The sequence below is a fragment of the Lissotriton vulgaris genome, chromosome 9 (genome assembly GCF_964263255.1).
Source record: "Lissotriton vulgaris chromosome 9, aLisVul1.2, whole genome shotgun sequence".
NCBI lineage: Eukaryota > Metazoa > Chordata > Amphibia > Caudata > Salamandridae > Lissotriton > Lissotriton vulgaris.
In genome coordinates, this window is record NC_141697.1 from 1,233,103,543 (window position 1) to 1,233,124,146 (window position 20,604).

The 20,604-nt window shown below is 49.6% G+C and overlaps 1 protein-coding gene across 1 annotated transcript in view; it reads right to left on the minus strand.

The window, feature by feature from the left end:
• BRPF1 (bromodomain and PHD finger containing 1) overlaps nt 1-20,604 on the minus strand; it is a 214,595-nt gene that overhangs the window by 80,016 nt on the left and 113,975 nt on the right. Inside the window, exon 8 of the mRNA XM_086939380.1 lies at nt 14,747-15,059. Coding sequence (XP_086795506.1) covers nt 14,747-15,059 — 313 coding nt within the window. The remainder of the gene's footprint in view (nt 1-14,746; nt 15,060-20,604) is intronic.

Here is a 20,604-nt window from a genome sequence, read left to right on the forward strand (position 1 = left end):
GCCCTACTTTTGGCAGCAAGGTCAGAGGAAAAATTAGTAAGCAGGAGAGGTGTATCCCCTTCTCAGCCAGGGCCACCTCTAAGGTGCCCTGAGCTGAAGTGACCCACTTCTATCAAAATCCTCCATATTGTTTTAGATGATTCCAGCCAATAGGGTAAGGGGTATGCCCTCTCTCCAGAAGGAGTGGATATACAAAGGGTGTTGACACCCTAAAAGTTAAGTATCCCATTGGCTACTTCCTTCTAACCCCTGTAGCGCCCCCTACATTGAGTACTTAGTGGCACCCATGAACCTTAATCCTCAGATTGCGATGACCTACGAAGAAGACGACAAAAAAGAGCAATGCAGCAGTGAAGTCAGCACTACAGGCCTGTCTACAAACCTCAAAGACCCTGCTAAAGAAGAGCGACTCTTCCGAGCGACCTCCAGAACCTGGGGAGGACTGCCTGCCTTCTAAAAAGACTTCTTATATTCCATGGACAGCGGACCTGCACACGAGCCAACTTTAAACAAAACCACCGCCGGACCCACCGCTGCACCAAACACCCACAACACGAGTCCAAGTGGCTCACAGGTTCCGTGAAGTGTCCTAAGCGCTTCTGAGCAAGAGTCCACCATGGGCTGACCCCTACCGGACTTCACTTTGACGCCTGCAGCCTCAAATCAAAGACTCCCACTGACCGTGACCTGTCCCGTAAGCTGCTTCCCGACACCAAAGGACACCTCTGCAACTTAGGGGTTTAGATCAACTGTGTCCCTACGTCCCCTAGCATCTCTACTTAGCTGGGCAGCTGTGAGTTTTCTTCGTTTGGCCTCATGGCCTGAGCCTGCAGCCTTCCTTCAAGCCTGATGTCCCCCATTGGTTATAAGGTGCCCAACGCTGGGTTGGCAATCTTCCCCTAGACGCTCCTGTGCTGTTGATGGTGTAAGTTTGGTGCTGCCTTGCGCACCCCCCCCCCCTTGCATTTATCTTAACTACAGGAGATCGAACCCTGACACCGCTTCACTCACCTGTGAGCAGTGCAGAGCAGCGCATCTTCAAGCACCCCCAGTCTTCATTGGTTAACATTGGGCACCCGGCCCAAAATCGGACCTCTGCACCTGGCCGCCCCTGTACCGCTTGTGGTGCAGTTTTGGTTCTGAACCTTGCCAGGTGTTGACCTGAAACTCCGAAGCCTGGATCTGTAAGTCATGTACTTACCTGAAAACCTGCATTCTTGTTTCCCTCCATAGGTTAACATTGCACAGCCTGAAAATTGCACTAAGCGTCCACTTCTTAAAGTATAAAGTATTTTTACTGAAAAGGAATATGCTACTTACCAGTATGCATCTGTTCCTGGCATGTAGGGCTGCTGACATTTATATCTGTGCATAGATCGCCGCCTAGTGTTGGGTCCGGATGATTGCACCTTGTTGTCCTGGAAGAGTCTTCGAAGTATCACGAGTTAGGTGGCTCCTCCCCTGGACTACAGTGCGCATGGGCATCCTCTCCATCCTCAGATTGTTTTTCGCCATTGTGGCAGAGATGGAGTAAAGTACAGTAAGAAATGTCCATGCAAAAAGAGGATGCTACAGCTGTAACAGGCACCGGGGAGGAGGGTGGGCGATATGAATGCCAGCATCCCTACATGCCAAGAACAGATGCATACTGGTAAGTAGCATATTCCGTTCGAGGCATGTGGGCTGCTGAATTCATATATGTACATAGACTGTATAGCAGTATCCCCTCTAGCGGTGGTTACCTGTGCCAGCTGCAGCAGTTTGAAAAAGAGTTTTAAGAACAGCCTGGCCTACAGCAGTTTGCTGTTTGGAATGTACGTCTACACAATAATGTTTTGTGAAGGTGTGTATGGTAGACCATGTGGCTGCTCTACAGATATCCTCAAGAGGAATATTCTCTAGGAAAGCCACGGATGCCTCCATTTTGCGCGTGGAGTGTGCTCTTGGGGGGACTGTTAAAGTGTGTTTAGCTTTTTGACAACTTATTTAAATGCATTTAACTATTCATCTGGCTATTCCGGACTTTGATATGGGATTTCCTTTATGTTGTGGTGCGAAAGCAACAAACAACTGTTTTGTTTTTCTGAATGCCTTTGTCCTGTCAACATAATATAGCAGAGCTCTCTTTACATCTAGGGTGTGTAGGGCTCTTTCAGCTACTGACTGTGGATTTTGGAAGAACACTGGCAGTTCTATGGCAGTTTTTCTGAATGCCTTTGTCCTGTCAACATAATATAGCAGAGCTCTCTTTACATCTAGGGTGTGTAGGGCTCTTTCAGCTACTGACTGTGGATTTTGGAAGAACACTGGCAGTTCTATGGCAGTTTTTCTGAATGCCTTTGTCCTGTCAACATAATATAGCAGAGCTCTCTTTACATCCAGTGTGTGTAGGGCTCTTTCAGCTACTGATTGTGGATTTTGGAAGAACACGGGAAGTTCTATAGATTGGTTGATATGGAAATTGGATATGACTTTTGGCATAAACTTAGGGTTTGTTCTAAGTACTACCCTGTTTGCGAGTATTTGCATAAAGGGTTCTTGAATAGTTAGTGCTTGTAGCTCGCTAACTCTTCTAAGTGAGGTAATAGCAATAAGGAAAGCCACCTTCCATGTGAGAAATTGTAGTTCACATGAATGTAGGGGTTCAAAAGGAGGCCCCATAAGTCTGGTGAGTACAACGTTTAGATTCCAGACTGGTGAAGGTGGGTTCTTTGGGGGAATTATTCTTTTAAGGCCCTCCATGAATGCTTTGATTGCTGGTACTCTAAACAGTGAAAGGTGTTGTCTGTTTTGGAGGTATGCTGCTATAGCAGCTAAGTGTAGTCTTATACAAGAATAAGCTAGGTTGCACCTTTGAAGGTGCAATAGGTAGCATATGATGTTTTGTATAGAAGCATCTAATGGATTGATTTGGTTATTGTTACAGTAAATAGCAAATCTCTTCCATTTAGCTGCATAACATGCCCTAGTAGTTGGCCTTCTTGCCTCCTTAATGATGTTCATGCAGTCTGGAGGGAAGTTAAGGTATCCAAACTCTAAGACCGCAGGAGCCAGATCGCTAGGTTCAATTGATTGAGATCTGGGTGTTTGATTTCTCCATGTCTCTGAGTCAGAAGACTGGGTGTGAGTTTTAGTCTTTGATGAGGCACTACTGAGAGTTCTAGGAACTTTGTGTACCATGGCTGCCTTGCCCATGTTGGAGCAACTAGGATCATTGTGAGTGACTGATGCCGTAGTTTGCGTGCCACCAGCGGAATCAGTGGAGCTGGGGAAAAAGTGTACGCAAATCTGCCTGACCAGTTCATCCATATCGCATTGCCCTGTGACAATGGATGTGGGAACCTGGCGGCAAAGTACTGGCATTTTGAGTTTTCTTTTGTGGCAAACAGGTTCATCTCTGGGTGCCCTCATTTTTTAAAGAATGGTTGGAGGACTTGAGGGTGAATCTCCCATTCGTGTAGCTGCTGGCTGTGTCTGCTGAGCAGATCCGCTATCTGATTGTCCTTCCCTGGGAGGTGTTCTGCCAGGAGAAAGATTTCTTTTGGAATTGCCCACTTCTATATTCTCTGCGCTAAGTGAGACAGTTGTAGAGAGTGCGTTCCTCCCTGTTTCTGTATGTAGTACATGGCTGTCATGTTGTCCGTCCGGATCAACACAGTCTTGTAGTACAGGTGTTTCTGGAATGCCTTTGAAGCTAGAAATATTGCTAGCAACTCCAAATGGTTGATATGCATTTTTTTCTGTGGGGTTGTCCATAGCCCTTGCACTGTGTATTGGAGTACGTGGGCTCCCCAACCTAACAGTGATGCGTCCACTGTTATCACTATTTCTGGAACCTGCTCTTGGAACAGTCGTCCCTTGGAAAGGTTTTGTGGGTTCCACCACTGCAGAGAGTTGTATGCACAACTGTTTACCAACACTAGGTCCTTCAATAGTCCCTGAGCTTGGTTCCACTGCCGTGCTAGGCATTCTTGTAATGGACGTATTTGAAGTCTGGCATGAGTGACAATGAAAATGCAGAAGGCCATCATGCCTATGAGCTGCATGAACACTGGAGCTGACAGGGAGTGTTGTGGTTGGAATTTGCGAAAGAGCATTTGCATACTGGCTATCCTTGCTGCGTTTGGATATGCCATTGCCCCCGAGGTATTTATGGTAACTCCCAGATATTGCTGTTTGAGGGATGGCTGTAGGTGGGATTTTGGGTAGTTTATTGAAAAGCCTAAGCTGTGTAGCAGCTGAAGTGTTTGAGACATATGGCTTATGCACTGTTCGTACGATTTTGATTGTATCAGCACAATCGTCCAGGTATGGATACACGTGAATGTGTTGTCTCCTTAGATGTGCAGCTACTGTCGCTAGGCATTTTGTGAACACTCTTGGAGCTGTGGTCACCCCAAAGGGGAGAACCTTGAATTGATAGTGCTGGTTTTGTATTGTGAACCTGAGATACTTTCTGTGAGAAGGATGTATAGGTATGTGGAAGTATGCATCCTTGAGGTCTAAGGTCGCTAGGAAGTCTCCTTGCTTTAGCAACGGGAGGGCTTGCTGTAGAGTGATCATGTGGTAGTGCTCCGAAAGTATATACTGGTTTAGGGGTCTGAGGTCCAGTATTGGTCTGAGGGACCCGACCTTCTTGGGAATGAGGAAGTATAGTGAGTATACTCCTGTTCTTTGGTGCTGGAAAGGGACTGACTCTTTGGCCCCCTTTTCTAGCATGCTTCTCACCTCTTGCTGTAAGAGGGCGATGTGTTCTGTGGACATTGGACAGTGTCTGGGTGGTATGTTGGGTGGAGTAGAAGTCCGTTCCAGACAGTAGCCATACTGGATAATTTGTCTTACCCACCTGTCTGTGGTAATGTTGTTCCAGACTGGTAGGAACTCTTGTGTTCTTCCTCCGACCGGTGTTATGTGGTCTGGAGGTAGTGTATTGAAGTCACTGTTTTGTGGCAGTGGAGGCTCTGTTATTGCCTCCACGTCCTCTACCCTTATTGCTATTTCCTCTGTAGCCACCTCGATTGGAACCTTTATTGAAGGGTATTGACTGGGTATTGGCTTTATGTGTTGAGGTACCTTGTGACGTGTTGCCTCGTGCAGCTCCTCTGTATGATGAGCGCCGAAAGGAACTTTTATGCTGTTGGAACTGCAGTGCACCCATTGATTTTGCAGTTTCAGTGTCTTTTTTCCTTTTTTTTAAGAATATTATCTACTGCTGGGCCAAAGAGGAAGTCTGTATTGACCGGCTGATTAAGAATAGTAGATTGCACCTCCCTTTTAAAGCCTGAGATGCGTAGCCATGTGTGCCGTCTTAGTAAGACACTAGTATTAATGGATCTTGCTGCGGTATCTGCTGCGTCTAATGCACATTTAATGGAAGCATTTGTAATGAACTTCCCCTCCTGAATAAGAGCATCAGCTTCTTCTTTGAATGGCTCAGGTAGACGTTGCAGTATGCTCTCTTGTCTATCGTAGTGAGCCCTATCATAGCGAGCTAGTAGAGCCTGTGTGTTCGCAATTCTCCATGAATTGGCTGCCTGTGCAGCTACTCTTTTTCCTGAGGCTTCAAGAATTCTGGATTCTTTATTGGGAGGTGTTGCTTCTCCAGTTGTTTGGGAGTTGGCCCTCTTTCGTGCATTACCTACAACTAGTGAATCAAGTGGTAGTTGACCTCTAATGTATGTAGGGTCTGTAGGGGCAGCCCTATATTTCTTCTCAACCCTAGGGTTGATAACACGTGCTCTAGCTGTATCCTTAAAGATATCAGTGGCATGTTTTAGTTCACCCTTTAACATAGGGAGTGTTCTAACTGTTCTCTCAGAGGAGGCAAATGTATCAAATAGAAAATCCTCCTCTATTGGGTCACTATACATATCAACATTGTGGTATAGTGCGGCCCTATCCGCCAGTAGGTTAAATGCCACGGTATCATCTGTGGGTGATGGCTTAACTGGGTAGGAGGTGTCAAGGATGGGATGTGCATCATATGGGTCTTGTTGTTTGTCCCATGTGTTATCTTGTGTGTCTGGGTCCTGTGGATAGTTATAATCCTGTTAAATGGTCATCTTCTGCATAGTCTACATTATACTCAGAGTGTGTAGGAGAGTAAGGGGCAAAAGGCGTGGTAGGCATAGTAGGAGACACTGGTTCGAAAGGTCGAAGTGGAGAAGTGGCAGAGTCTATCTTTTTCTTTAGAGGAATTGGTGAAGAAGGTTCAGTGTCCACTGGTCTCTTCTTCTTGCGGTAAACGGTTACTTTTCCAGTTTCAGGGTCTATGTACAGTTTTGTTTGTTCCTCTTCGACAGGATCAGGGTGAAAGAATTCTTCTTCCACGGTCCTTGGTTGTGGAGTCGAATCCTTTGGTTTTGTCTTGTTTGGATCGATTTTTGTCGGTTTGATAGGCTTCGATGTCTTTTCAGCCTTCTTCGGGTCGAGGCTTGTTTTCGGATCGACCGGACTTTTTGGTCGGACCGTTTTTTTCTGAGGTTTGACCTTTTTTGGTTGTTTGTCCTTTGTCGAATCGATTGGTTTCTTCAGTTCGACTGTTTTTTTCAGAGCAGTCGTGCTCGGGTCGATAGGCTTTGGCGCAACCTTCTTCGGTTGGACTGCTTTCGGTTCGTGCGTAAATTCCTTTTTGTATGCACGTCAAAATTATGACAGTATTTAACACATCCAATAATTATCGGAGGCGTTTAATACCTCAACCCTTGTTAAATTTCGGCACGTTAAACTGGCCAAAATTTAACAGGGGAAATTGTACACTATTTACTGTATCATGCGGCTTTTCGTGTGCTAAACACCAAAATTTGCCTGTTAGCCCCAAAAACTTGTAATAGGCGCTTGTTCACGATAAATAACATACCCTGTGGTATTTTTACTTATCAGGTGCGATAAATAACACCTAAACTCATAATCAGGCCCTAACAGGTAATGGAAATAACATGTAAACAATGTTCTAATACATGAAGAAAATGAGAGGGGGCGTGGCTTGGGCGCCGATGGCGATGGTCGCCTGAGAGCTCGGCTCCGGGACTAAGCCCGAAATTATCCTGAACATCGGAGGCTGAGGGGCGCCCCAGACCCCGCATTCGGTTGAGCGAGGCGACGACACCCTGCCGGGGGCCTTGGTGGAGTTTGGACGGGGGTGGCTTCGGAGAAATACCGAAGTTTGCGGAGTTGCGGAGTGCGACCCAACATGGCGCCCGGACCCCTTTGTCCCCTTGATCGAAACTACGGAGTTGAAGAGGTCTCGCGGGTGTCGACTGGCACCCGGCTTCACCATCCTCAGTTGTTTTAGACATTGGACATTGGCAGGCTCGGACCTTCTACAACGGGTTCATACTCGATTAGACGACCGGGCGGGTGCCCACGCACTAGAGGGCACCGGGCGCGGGTGCCCTCTGTTCCAGGCGGTGGTCTGCACCGCGACTCCGCGACTAGATACGATTTCCTGGCCAGCCCAACTACATGGGTGGCGCGACACTCTGGCGCCACAGATCAACCGAGGGAGTTGGTGGCCCTCGCCCCGGAGCTATAGTGGGTGAACGGGCCTGCCCGACTCGGCGACGGTTGTCTCCGCCCCCTTATCGGTGCCCTCGGACGCCGTGGCGGTGGCGTGAGCCGAAGCGGCGGAGTCTTCACAGGCTCTGGAGACGGAGATCGCCCATACCCGACTTGAGAACGAACTCCCGGGAAGGTCGTGCTGGACACCTGTACACGGAGACGCCTACTCCGGGACCCTCACGGAGAGCCCCTGGCAGCATGGGGAAACCTAAAGGAGCCAAGGGATCCAGCCAGACCGCCTCAGACTCTGAAGCCCAGGACAAGGAAGAGCATGGAGACCCTAAAAGACCTGGTGGCGCACCACTCCAGCAACAATTCGACCGTGTACTGGAAGCGATAGAGGCAACTCGGTCGGCCCTCCAACAGGACATTGCCCAGGTGGCGACGGGCCTGGGCCTCCTTAGGGCAGACCATGGTAAACTCTCGGACCGGGTCAAGGAGGTGGAGGGCACGGTGAAGACTTTGGAACCGGCGCAGAGAACCCTGGCTGCGAAGATAAAGGATGCCATGTCCCGAATTGAGACCCTCGAACGGAGGGCGGAGGATGCGGAAGGCCGCAACAGGAGGAATAACATTCGGGTGGTGGGCCTGCCGGAACAAATCGAGGATGGCGATATGGTTCGATACTTGGAGACCTGGCTCCGAGACACGGTGGTCCCAGAGGGCCTGTCCTCATTTTACACTCTAGAACGGGCCCACAGAGTCCCGGCACGGCCCCCACAGCAGGGACGAGCCCCAAGGCCGGTGGTGGCACGGTTGCTACATTTCCGGGACAGAGATCTGATCCTAAATGCCGCCAGGCACAATGGCCCGTTCCAGGTGGCAAACAGTCAGGTGAATATCTTCCCTGACTACACCTACGAGACGCAGCGCAAGCGGTTCTCCTTCCTGGCGGTTAAGCGTGAACTCAGGAGTGAGGGCATCCAATATTCACTCCTATTTCCCGCAAGGCTCCGCGTCATTGTCGACGACAAAACCCAGTTCTTCGACACCCCAGAGGAGGTCTGTGACTGGCTCGAACTGTACCGGACAGGGAAAGATGGTTATAGCGCCTCGACCCATCAGGCGGAGGAGCCGGAACAAAGGAGGCGATCTAAGAGGGTCAGGAACCGCCGCGGCCGCACGGGAGGGCCCTCGACTGCGGAGACATCATCGGAGCGGAGGGGAGTGTTGGAAGTTCTGTCGGGAGCAAGAGGCGAAGTCATCGAGGAGGAGGAAGAAAACCCGGGTGCTCAGGGGGCACCATCGGACTCGGAAGATTCAGTGGCAGACAGTACCCATACACCGGTGATCACACCGAAATCGGTGGAGGACCTTTTGGACGGACAAGGGTAACGGGATATGCTGCCTTGTTTTGGGTGGGGGCCCGGCAGGGGGGAGGCGGTTGCCGTTCTTTATTGCTGACAACGAAGAAGGGAGGGTTGGGGGGCTTCTGCTCTTGCCCCGGAAGGGTTTGACACCGGAGGGGGCTTACTATAGTCCTGGTAGCCTGGGCGACGAGGGCCCACTGCCTCCGCTCAGCCCGCTCCTGGCCCATAAGGCCTTCCTACGGTGGCGACCGTAGGACTAGTGGGGATTTTGGGGTTGATCTCCGTAGAGGTTTGGATGGGATCTAGATGGTGCAGTTTGGGTCCTGTTCTGGGGTGGTGGGGGGGGGGGGGGGGGGGGTTGTTGGTTTTTGGGTGGTTTGGTTCTGGTTGGGGAAAATGGCCGCCGTCAGCGCTGGGAGGATTGATGCTTTTTCTTTGTGGAGACCCGAACGGGGAGACTGTGCAAGAACACTTTGGGACAATGGCTGATGTTGCTAACTTGAAATGTATTACTTGGAACGTGAGGGGGCTTCACACTATGTCCAGGCGTCACAAGGTCCATGCTTATTTAGTGCGTAGGGGAGTGCAAATGGCGCTGCTGCAGGAAACGCATCTGAACAAGGCGGAAGGGGCGGCGCTTCAGCGTAGGTGGCGAGGGCAGGTCTTTTCCACGGCGTACTCTGCTTATGCCAGGGGGGCGCTAATATGGATCAGGGCAGGAGTCCCCTTCCAGGTCACGAGGACAGTGTTGGACCCAGAGGGGCGTTTCGTGGCCATCTCAGGCACGCTAGGGGGGAGGGACCTGAGCGTTTGCTGTGTGTATGCTCCTAATGTGGACCAGACTGCCTTCCTTTCCAGGTTATCGGGCTCGCTGGCCCACTTTTTCGCCGGGCCCCTCCTGCTGGGGGGAGACTTTAACTCCGTAGTGGATGTAGACATAGACCGCTCGCATCCCCCGCTCCCCGATTCCCCGGTCCGGCGGACGGCTAGGGGTCGTCAAGATTGGCAGACCCGCTGGGGTTTGACGGACATTTGGAGGGCGCATCACCCCGCGTCTAGAGATTATTCATACTTTTCGAGCCTTCATGAGCTGCATGTCAGACTAGATGGCTTTCTTGGTTCGTCCGAATTAGTTTCGGCAGCGGTCCGATCGGAGTACTTATCGCGGACCATCTCGGACCATAACCCCCTCCTACTGGACATTCGCTGGTTCCCTGGGACGCCGGCAGTACCCACCTGGAAGATGCGCCCCGAGATCCTCGAGGACAGTGTCTTCAAGGCGGACCTAGGGGAGAGAATCACGGATTATTTTGCGTCCAACGGCGGCTCCGCGAGTACTAGGGCGTTCGAATGGGACGCTTTCAAGGTGGTGGTGAGGGGCTACTGTATCTCTAAGAAGGTGGGCATGCGGCGTGTTATCCTGGCTGACTTAGACACAGCGGACCGAGCACTCCGCGAGCTCGAAATTAGCCGCCCCGGACACCCAGAATTGCAAACACAAACGGTAGAGGCGAGGGAGAAGGTAGCGGTGGAGGTCGAACGGCTCCGCTGTTTCGATTATAAGGCCTATACGGTCCGGTCTATTGCGGAGGGCGACAGGTCGAGCGCGTTACTGGCGTGGTTGGCCAACCCTACGCACCAGTCCCAAACGACGACAAAAATGCGTGGGGCGGATGGGACCGAGGTGTGCACCCAACCGGAGATTCTTAGTTGCTTCCGGCATTACTACGAAAGTTTATACCGCAGTCGCTCCGCACGTGACCCAGACCGGCTTGATAACTATCTTAGCCCACTGGAACTCCGCACAGTAGGACAGGAAGTGGCGGAAACCCTGGGTTCTGACATCGACTTGGGGGAGATCCGCGGGGCCATCAAACGGATGGCGAGGAACAAGACCCCGGGCCTAGATGGCCTTCCGGTGGAGTTCTATGCAGCTTACGCTGACCTCTTGGCCCCTCGATTACTGGTGGTCTACAGGGAGGCGAAGAGGTTGGGTCGTCTCCCTGGCTCGATGTGTGAGGCGTTGGTGGTTCCTCTCCTCAAACCAGGCCGAGACTCGTCTGACCCGGGGTCCTACCGTCCCCTTTCAATGCTGACGGTGGACTACAAAATATTGAGCAGCATCTTGGCCTCGAGGCTGCTGGGACATATGAGTTCTCTAGTGCATGAAGACCAAGCCGGTTTCATCCCGCGGCGGAATACGACTATGAACATCCGAAGGTTGTTCCGCTTGCTTGGGGAACCATTCGTGGATGCCCCGTCCCCGGTAGTCTTGTCGGTGGACCTGGAGAAGGCTTTTGATAGCCTGGAGTGGGACTACCTATGCACGGTATTGCGGAAATTCGGCCTCGGGGAGGGATTTGTCAAATGGACAGCAGTCCTCTACGCTTCCGCTTCGGCCAGGGTTAGATCGGGCCCTTTGATTTCATCGCGATATCCGGTGGAGCGTGGCACGCGGCAGGGGTGCTCCTTATCCCCGCTTCTTTTTGCACTAGCGGTAGAGCCACTAGCGATGCATCTTCGCTCGGGAGCCCACTATACGGGCTTATGGACAGCGGCGGGCCCGCATTACGTCTCGCTCTATGCGGACGACCTGTTGCTCTTCCTGGAGGATCCGGTCGACGCGTTGCGGGGAGCGGAATTAGCGCTAACGGAGTTCGGAGCGGTCTCAGGCCTCCAAGTGAATTGGTCTAAGACCTGCCTCTTCCCGATGCGTAGGGGTACCCCCACTCCTGCGCTAAGTAAGGAGATCAGATGGGAGCCCGACTGCTTTAAATACCTTGGGGTATTTGTGTACCACGACCAACCCGACCTCCTAGATGGAAACATTGCCCGTTGCATGCGAGCACTCCGAGGCAGCATGGACTTTTGGGCCACGCTGCCGCTCTCCGTGGCGGGACGCATCGCCCTGCTCAAAATGGTGGCGCTCCCCCGACTATTGTATTACTTTCGGACTTTGCCGATCTGGGTCCCACCGGCCACGTTTCGTCGCTTGCGTTCTATGGTGGTCGGGTTCCTTTGGGGAACGGGCCGGCGGCGGGTGGCCCTCAATACCCTGATGAGGCCGAGGGACGAGGGGGGGCTCGCTGTGCCGGACTTCGAGAAGTATTACCTAGCGGCGCAGCTCCAGACCTACACCCAGGAGATAGCCAGGGAGTTCAGAGGCCCGGAGGACGGTAGAGGGACGGGTATGGCCAGGCACGTCCTCTCCTTTATCGCGCTGCGACAGCGCTTAGTCCTACGGGACCTGTCGATGGAGGAGCGGACTATCCGACTCTGTTGGAATCGGGCTCATAACAGAGGTCGCCTACGGACGCCATATGCGCCTGAAATACCATTGGGGATGCTGACGGCCCTCCCCCACGGAGGAGATTGGTCACGACTGGCGGACTGGGAGGATTCCGGTTTACAGCTCGTCTGAGACCTGTACGAGGACGGAGCGCTCCTGTCCTTTCAGGATCTCATTGACCGCTTTGGGATCCCCCGGGGCGACTTTCTGCTGCACTCGGCCATTGTGCGAGCGATCCAGGCGCACTGGCAAAACGGGCTAGAGGAACCTCAATTGTCTCAGGTGTGCCAGTACGTAATGATGTCGGCGGGCACGGTGAAGGCGGTCACTTGCCTCTACGGCAGGTTGATTGCCGAGGGGTTGGTTCCTCTCGCCACACTGAAGTCCCGCTGGGAAGAGGACATTGGTAGGGAGATCCCGGAGACGACCTGGTCCCAGCTGGTGAGGCGTGCCTGGAAGGGTACACGTGGCGCCCGTTTCCAACTGGTCCACTATTATGTTCTCCATAGAGCGTACCTGACCCCGGTAAAGATCAGGCGTTATTTTGCCACGGCTTCGGCGGAATGCCCTAGGTGCCCGGCTCAGGAGGCGGACCTCCTACACATGCTATGGGCCTGTCCAGGACTGACGTCCTACTGGCAGGAGGTGGCGACGACTTTGGAAGAGGTGACGGGGAGGCACTTATCATTCGATGTGGCGGTAGGGCTCTTGCACTGGTTCCCCCATACCCCCCGGAATAAAATCACCAGTAAATTTATCGACCTGGGGCTCCTACTTGCTAAGCGAGAGGTGACCAGGAACTGGAAGGCACGAGCTGGTCCTACAGGCAGCAGATGGCACAGTGAGCTTTTGAAATGGGCGGCGGGTGAGAGCGCGCTGCGATATCAGTTGGCTTGGAGGCAGGGCAATGAGAAGGCGCAGGAGGCCGCGTTAGAATGGGAAACGCTGGTGCAGGCCCTCAGAGATTATTGTACCCCCAGCGACTCCGGAAGTGAAGAAGCAACTCGACCCGAGTCCCGTTAAACATTAGCATTGACAGCACTATTACCTTCCCCGTGGGTCAAGCAGTGGATTCTATGTTGATGAGCTCCCTGGCGCTGATGGTGGGGGGGGGGGGGGGGGGGAGGGGGGGGTTTCACAGTAATTGGGAATTTTGAGGGGGGGGTTTCTTTTTGAGGTTTTGGGTTTGTTTAGAAAAGCAGATGACGGACAGTGTGTTATCCGGACCAGCTCCAGCATCCTACTGACCCCAGCTGCATTTGCCGCCCAACCCCAGGGATATGGGCTGATTGGCTGTATAGCAACGTTATGGAAGGGGGTCGGTGGGCTATACCTTGTATAAGTTGTTTATAATACGATACTGGTCGCTACTGTATTGTTTTACTGATTCCTGCAATAAAAATATATTTAAAAAAAAAAAAAAAAAAATGAAGAAAATGACAGGTCTAGTCTGTCATTTAAGAAAATTAAATGTTTTTTATTCATTCCGCCTTAATAAATGACTACCCTTCTGGACTTCCCTACAAGAAGATATTCAGAGGACTCGAGAAAGCACTTTATCGTGAGCTGTGAAACAACGTCTCATTGTGGCAAAGCCAGACACAGAACTGCAGCGTGGAACCATTCTTGAGATAAAATGCAAAGCCTTCTTATGCTTCTCCATTGATCAGAAGCAGAAACTGTTGAATAAAGGTTATAATGGAATATATAGAAAACGCTTCTTTTTTATACAATTAACAAGCATCTTGTGAGGACACTAATTGATCAAACTCCAGAGTTACTAAAAAGCAGTTAAACAGAGGTGCGGAATCTTGGCATTCAGCATGCATCAGATCTGTGGGCAGCCTTCTTTGCATTTCTTAGAAAAGGAAATGGCAGTCCAAATCTTTCCTTGTAAAGACTGGCGAGGATCTATAAACAGAAACCTTACTTTGGCGCTATCCCGTAATAAAAATTCTTAAAAATCCACCATTCAATTGTTTCTGTACTAGAGTCCACCAATTTAACTGTGGTGGTAAATGACTGACCTTCTCACAAAAAAGAAGCTGTGGACAATAAGCAAGTGTGGGGCTCCCAAACTGCTGTGGTCGCACATGCCAAGACTCCTCCTTTTTGAAGCTAACATACATGTTTAATTCTGAAAGTGGACGCGTGAAGCAGCTGTATGATGTTAGGCAAGCTAGCCTATTAAGATTTAGATAACTGTTGGTAGGCACTGTGCTTCACTTCCAAAGAGTGCTACTTAGTGTGAGATACAATTTTAATAGTCACCCACCACTTAATACAATTTGCATAGTTCATTGCGTTACTCAAAGTTCAAGCTACTTTAGGTGTGAAGGTGTGAAGATGCCATACAGACCTTTGTGGTCTTCAATAACTGGCTTTCCTAACCAGAATGCACAAACACGACAGCACCCAGAAATAAAACCATTCTTTGTAAATCACTGCCTCATTCCACTTTGCTAAGTATATCTCACTTTACAGCAGTAAATAAACCTACAACACACCTCATCAGTCTTACCACTTGTATGTCATCAGCATGTACAACAAGCAACAGAAAATTTCAACTGAAGACTTCAATACCCACCATCAGCAGTAACACGTTGAGTGGTCTCTTCAACCGGGATGGAAGGAGGCGTGTGCATTCCAGTCTCAAAGTCAATCCCAATTTTTTCTGCTGCTTTGCGGGCCTGTCGTAGCACTGCGTTGCCCTGCTCACGCATGCGCAAGGCAGACCGATAGAAGCTGGTGTCCTTGCCATTATATTTCATGCAGTTTGTAACAATCAGATTGAAATCGGCCTCAAACTGGTCGAAGCTCAAGTAGCGGTAAGACTCCAGATTCTGTTTCATGGTCTGGAAATCCATTGGCTTCTTGATGTGCTCCAGATAGTCAGGCACCTAAAACAAAAAACATTGAAGGGTAAAAGGGAAAATGTTACTTACCCTGTAAGCATCTGTTTGTGGCATGTAGTGCTGTCGAGTCGCATGCTGTGCAAACTTTTGCCATCTAGTGTTGGGCTCGGACGTGTACACCTTGTTTTTCTTTGAAGTAAGTCTTTTTTAAATCAGTCTGTAAGAGTCTGTTTCTCTACAGTTTGAATGCGGAAAAAAAAGACTAGTAGTTTGATTGTCTGGTTAATGTGAAAACTGGTGACTACTTTAGGGAGGAATCTTGGATTGGTTCCGAGGACCATCTTACCATGATGTACTTGGAAGAAAGGCTCTTCCAAAGTAAGTGTGTCAATTTCACTAACCGACCTGAAGGAAGTGATGGCTACACAGGAAAGCAAGAGAGAAATTGCAATGGACAAGATTGAAGGGTTTCAAAAGGAGGGCCCATGAATCTTATAAGGACTGTATTCAGGTTCCACACAGGAGCAGGAGGCGTCAGAGTTGGGATTACTCTGAGTCCCTCTATAAAGGCTTTAATGACACGTATTCAGAACAATGAAGCATGTTACCTATTCTGCAAGTAGGCAGCTACAGCCCCCATATGTATTCAAATGGAAGTGTAGGCAATGCTTGATTTCTGCAGTTGGAAAGCGTAACAGAAAATGTCTTGTACGATGCAGTGAGAGGATGGTTACATTTAGGAAGACAGTAGTGCACAAAACGTTTCTATTTAGTTGCGCAGCAGGCCCTGGTTGTGGGCCTGCATGATTCTTTGAGAATAGACATACATTTCTCCGGGAGGTTAAGATAACCAAATCTATGACCACCCCAGGAGCCAAATCGCCAAGTTGATCAGCTGAGGGCTGGGATGTCGAAGACAGCCATGACTGTGTGGGAGAGACCTGTTGGAGAGCTTCACAGGAGGAACTAAAGAGAATTTGAGCAGTGTGGTGTACCATGGATGGCGTGTCCATGTTGATGCTACTAGTATTAGATCGAGGGATGTCTGCCTCAGTCTCCGTACTATATACGGTCGGAGAGGCATAAAAGGGTAGGTTAATATCCCTGACCAATTCATTTATAGCTCATTGCCCACTGACTGTGGGTGTTGTAGCCTGGCGGCGAAGATTGAGCATTTTGCATTTTGCATTTTCTGCCGTGGCGAACATGTCTACTTGTGGGAACCCCCAACATCAGAAGTAGTGGAGACCGAACCAAGGGGTGGAGTTTCCACTCATGGACTTGATGATGCATCCTGCTGAGCAGGTCTGCCAGAGCGTGGTCTACCCCTGGAATATGCTGAACGATCAGATGTATTCTGTGATGTACCGCCCACCGCCAAATGCTCTGGGCCATGCTGGACGACTGTGTTGCGTGTGTGCACCCTTGTTTTTGCAAGCAGAACATGGTAGTCATGTCATCTGTGCATATCAGGACTTTCTTGTCTTGAAATGGAACATGAAATGTCCAGAAAGCAAGCTGTATAGCCAGCGGCTCTAGGTGGTTGATGTGGAGGGATTGCTGGTCAGGTGTCTACTTCCCTGAATGATGAATTGGTTGAGATGTGAGCCCCAGCTGAAAAGTGAGGCGTACATGATGGTGTCTTATGGAGCTAGATCAAGGAAGAGCAGCCCCTTCTACAGGTTATTTATGATTTACCACTGTAGAGAGTGATGTGTGCAGCCCGAAACCAATACTAGATCCTTTAGATGGCCCTCCGCTTAAGAACACTGTGCTGCTAAGCACTCCTGTAACAGATGCATGTGCAGTCTGGCTTGAGGAACTATGACTATGCAAGAAGCCATCATGTCGAGCAGTCGCATCACAGTTCTGACTCAGTGGATGATCTGGCTGAAAAGAGGCCGCAAGATTTAGAAGGCTTGTATTCGTGCTGGGTTGGGCTACGCCCTCCCCACCCTCGAGTCTAGGATGGTTCTGAGGAAGAGCTGTAATTGAAGGGGTTGTAGGTGGGATTTATTTTTAGACTTTTGACAGTCTGATGGTGAACTCTAGGCTGTGTAGGTGTGGTTGGTGGTTTGGGTGTGCGTTAAGCATAGTTGGTGCATGGTGCGAGATCAGCCAGCCATTCAGGTAAGGAAACACGTGGATGCTGCTCCTCCTGAGATGAGATGCTACAATGGACAAATATTTGGTTAACATCACTGGGCTCTGCTAACCCCTACTGGAAGTACCTTGGACTGGTTATGTTGTTCACTCACTACAAATCTCAGTATCTTCGATGCCCTGGGTGGATGGGTATATGGAAGTAGGCGTCTTTCAGATGGAGGGCAGTCATGAAGTCGCCTTCCTGGATAAGTGGCATGACGTCTTGTAGAGTCACCATGTGGAAGTGCTCTGACAGAATTCTTTGAGGGGCCTGAGATCAAGGATAGGTCTGAGGGAGCCATCCTTTTTGGAGGGTAAGAAAGTACAAGGAACAGACCCCTTTTCTGAGGTGTTGTTTCAGAACCGGCTCTAAGGCCTCTTTGGCAAAAACGACCTGCATCTCCTCCTGAAGAAGATGAAAATGTTCATGGACATTTTGTGTTGGCGGGGAATGTCTGGTGGTGATGGAGTGAGTTCCAGACCATACCCCTCCTGTATAATGTCGAGTACCCAACACTAGGAGGGGATTTCGGCCTAACATGGCAAAACCCTTGCAACTTTACCCCGACAGGTGTTATGTGATCGGGAGATGGAGAGTCACTGTTTGAGCGGCAGCCCCATTTGGAGCAGCTCCCTTCCCTCTACCCTCACCACTATTGACCCTGTTACCACCACTGTAGTAGCCCTGGGAAAGCAATTTCTGCATTCGCCATGTGATGGTGGTGGACATTTCCGTGGTGGAGGTTTTTGCTGCCTCGGAGTATTGGGATCGTTAATAGGAGTCACAGGAAGCGGGTGTCTGTAGGGGACCCATCGCTTCTGGATTGTCAGTGGATTTCTTCGTTTTTTCTAGCATCTCGACCTATGGGCCAAAGAGATGCTGGCCATCGGAGGGTACATTTAAAATGTGCAGATGGACCAGACACGTGTAGCCAGGCATGGCGAAGCAAAATGATGCTGGTGTTAATGCCATTAGCGGCTGATTCAGTGAAATCCAGCAAACATTATTGGAGATCATTTTTCCCTCCGCCAATGGGCTCGGTCGTACTGGGAAAGTGTGCAGAAGGAGCTACGATGGGCAAATGCATAGCAGCCTGTGGTGCTACTCTTTCGAACCCGACCCCTGTTATCTAACTGTACGTACAATTAGAGCATTAGGTGGTAACTGAACTCTTATGTATGTAGGGTCATTAGGGGGGTCCTTGAATTTCTGATCAACAGGGGGTATAACAACCCTTGCTTTAACTTGCGCCTTAAAGGGTGGAGAAGGTAGAGTAGGAGGTAGTGGAGAGGTTGCCCTATCGTGCCTTTCAGGTCTTTTGGGAGTGGGAGGTACAGGAGGATTAAAGGCCCCCTCAAAAGTCAATTTCCTCTTAAGCGGAACAGAGTCCTAAGGCAGCTGTGAAGGTTTTGTCAGGATATGACCAGTGCATGCCTGGATGTGGATTGGCTGCTGCTTGGCGCGGAGATATTCCTCGCCGCTGGAGGCTTGATTGGACTAAGTCCTCGGAGGATGCACAGTAGAAGCAGTCCAACGGAGGGCTACGCCCAGACGTCGCTGAACTCAACTCCGAATGCTTCCGCTCAGAATTTTTCTAATCGATGCTTTTCTGCTCTGAATGTTTTTGGGCAGTGTGTCTCAACATTGAAATGCTTAAGGTCCACCAGTTGCAAATCCAAGAGCAGGTGAATCTGTGTCTTCAAGTCTGGCGTCGAAGAGGCAGCCTAGGAGCACTTCAGGGCAGAGAGTGAAACAGGTGTCAGGTCCAGCTTGAAATGGCGGTGTCTACCATGGCCAGAAGGAAGTGGTGCACTGGAGGCCTTAAAGGAGGCACAAGAGGTTCATTTGGTGAGTAGAAGGGGTGCGGCAACTACACCAAGTGGCGTAGAGCAGAAATCGCTTAAATACATCTGAACCTGACGACCGAGAAAGAAAATCTAACAATGAAGTTGATGCCCATGTGCATTACTACTAGATGGTGGAGTCAATATATATCCCCTGATTCGAAAAGAAATACTTCGAAGAAAAACAAGTTGTACACATCCAAGCCCAACACTAGATGGCAGACGTATGAACAGCATGTGTGTTTACAGACACACATGCCACAAACTTAAAGTTACAATTACATTTTCTTCATTTTTAAAAGCTAAAATATAGAACTTTTGTTTTAATATGTATTAGTGATATACACATAGATTAGATACTGCGATACATACCTAAGAGTCATGTGGTCCAGGGTGCAATCAGCTGCAAGAGTTCCATATCCAATCACAGGTTAGTGGGGATAAGAGTGGTCTCAGGCGGCCAAACACTCGAGTGCCTGGCAGTGTTTTAAAGGAGTTTGGGGATGATAGTGCAGATTAATAAAGTTTCTATTGCTTTTACCCACATGACAAGGATATGGAGTCTGACAAGTGTGAGGGCCTTTACGACTTCAATTAAGTTGCCTATGGTGCAAAATGAGGACTACAAGTAAGTAATCATTTCTGCTGCATCGCAGGATCTTCACAGATAGTCCTAAAAATTCAAAAGGAGTAGCAAGCAACAACAAAAATTCAATTGGATTGCAGCTCTTGGATCGAATGAAAAGAAAAAACAGTAGATTGATTAACAAGAGGGTACTAAGTAACTCCAAAACCAAACCTAACAACAAAACTTCAGAGTAGCTTGATAAAGGAATGACTCAGCCAGGCCGTGACAGCCAAGTTCACGCTAGTGGAATGAGCCGTGGGTTCACCTGATAGGAGTTTATTAGCCAAAGAGCTGCACAGGACACAATGAAACAAGAAACTGCTTGTATGAGAGAGCAGCTTTTCCTCTGTGAACATGACCAGTTTACACAGAGCTGGTTCGATTTGGGTAACACCTTTGTCTTTTCCATGTAGAAACGCACAGCCCTCCTGACCTCAAGAGTGTGCAAGGAATACTCTGCTGATGCCGATGGATTGCGTAAGAGAACAAGGATCTGTGTTAGTATTAAGTTTAAAGGAAAGATGGATGGATTCTCATTATTACTCCATTTGCATGAAAAACTGTACTGGTTTCAACTGCTGAAGAGGCTCGGACTTCAATAACACTACGAGCCGAAGTGATAAGCACCTAAAAGCGACATTTCAAGACAGATGCTGCATTGAGGTCTTATGAATGTGCTCCAAAGGTAGACACATTGATGTTGGCAGACTGGCTGTGCTCCCAAGGAGGGACGGCATTCCTTTGAGAAGACAGACTTTCTTTAGGCTTTCTAAAACATCTTTTATGACGGGCAGCGTAAAAAAGGATGCTCAATTGGGGGCGTTTCCTATAAGCTGTTAAATTTGCAAAGCTTGACTTCAAAGTGAGACAGCAGAAATGTTGCTTTCACCATATGTAACAAGTACCAATTATTATCTTCTTGGCAGTAGATAACCTTGTTATTGACATTTAAAGCAAAGTAGGAAGCTGTTT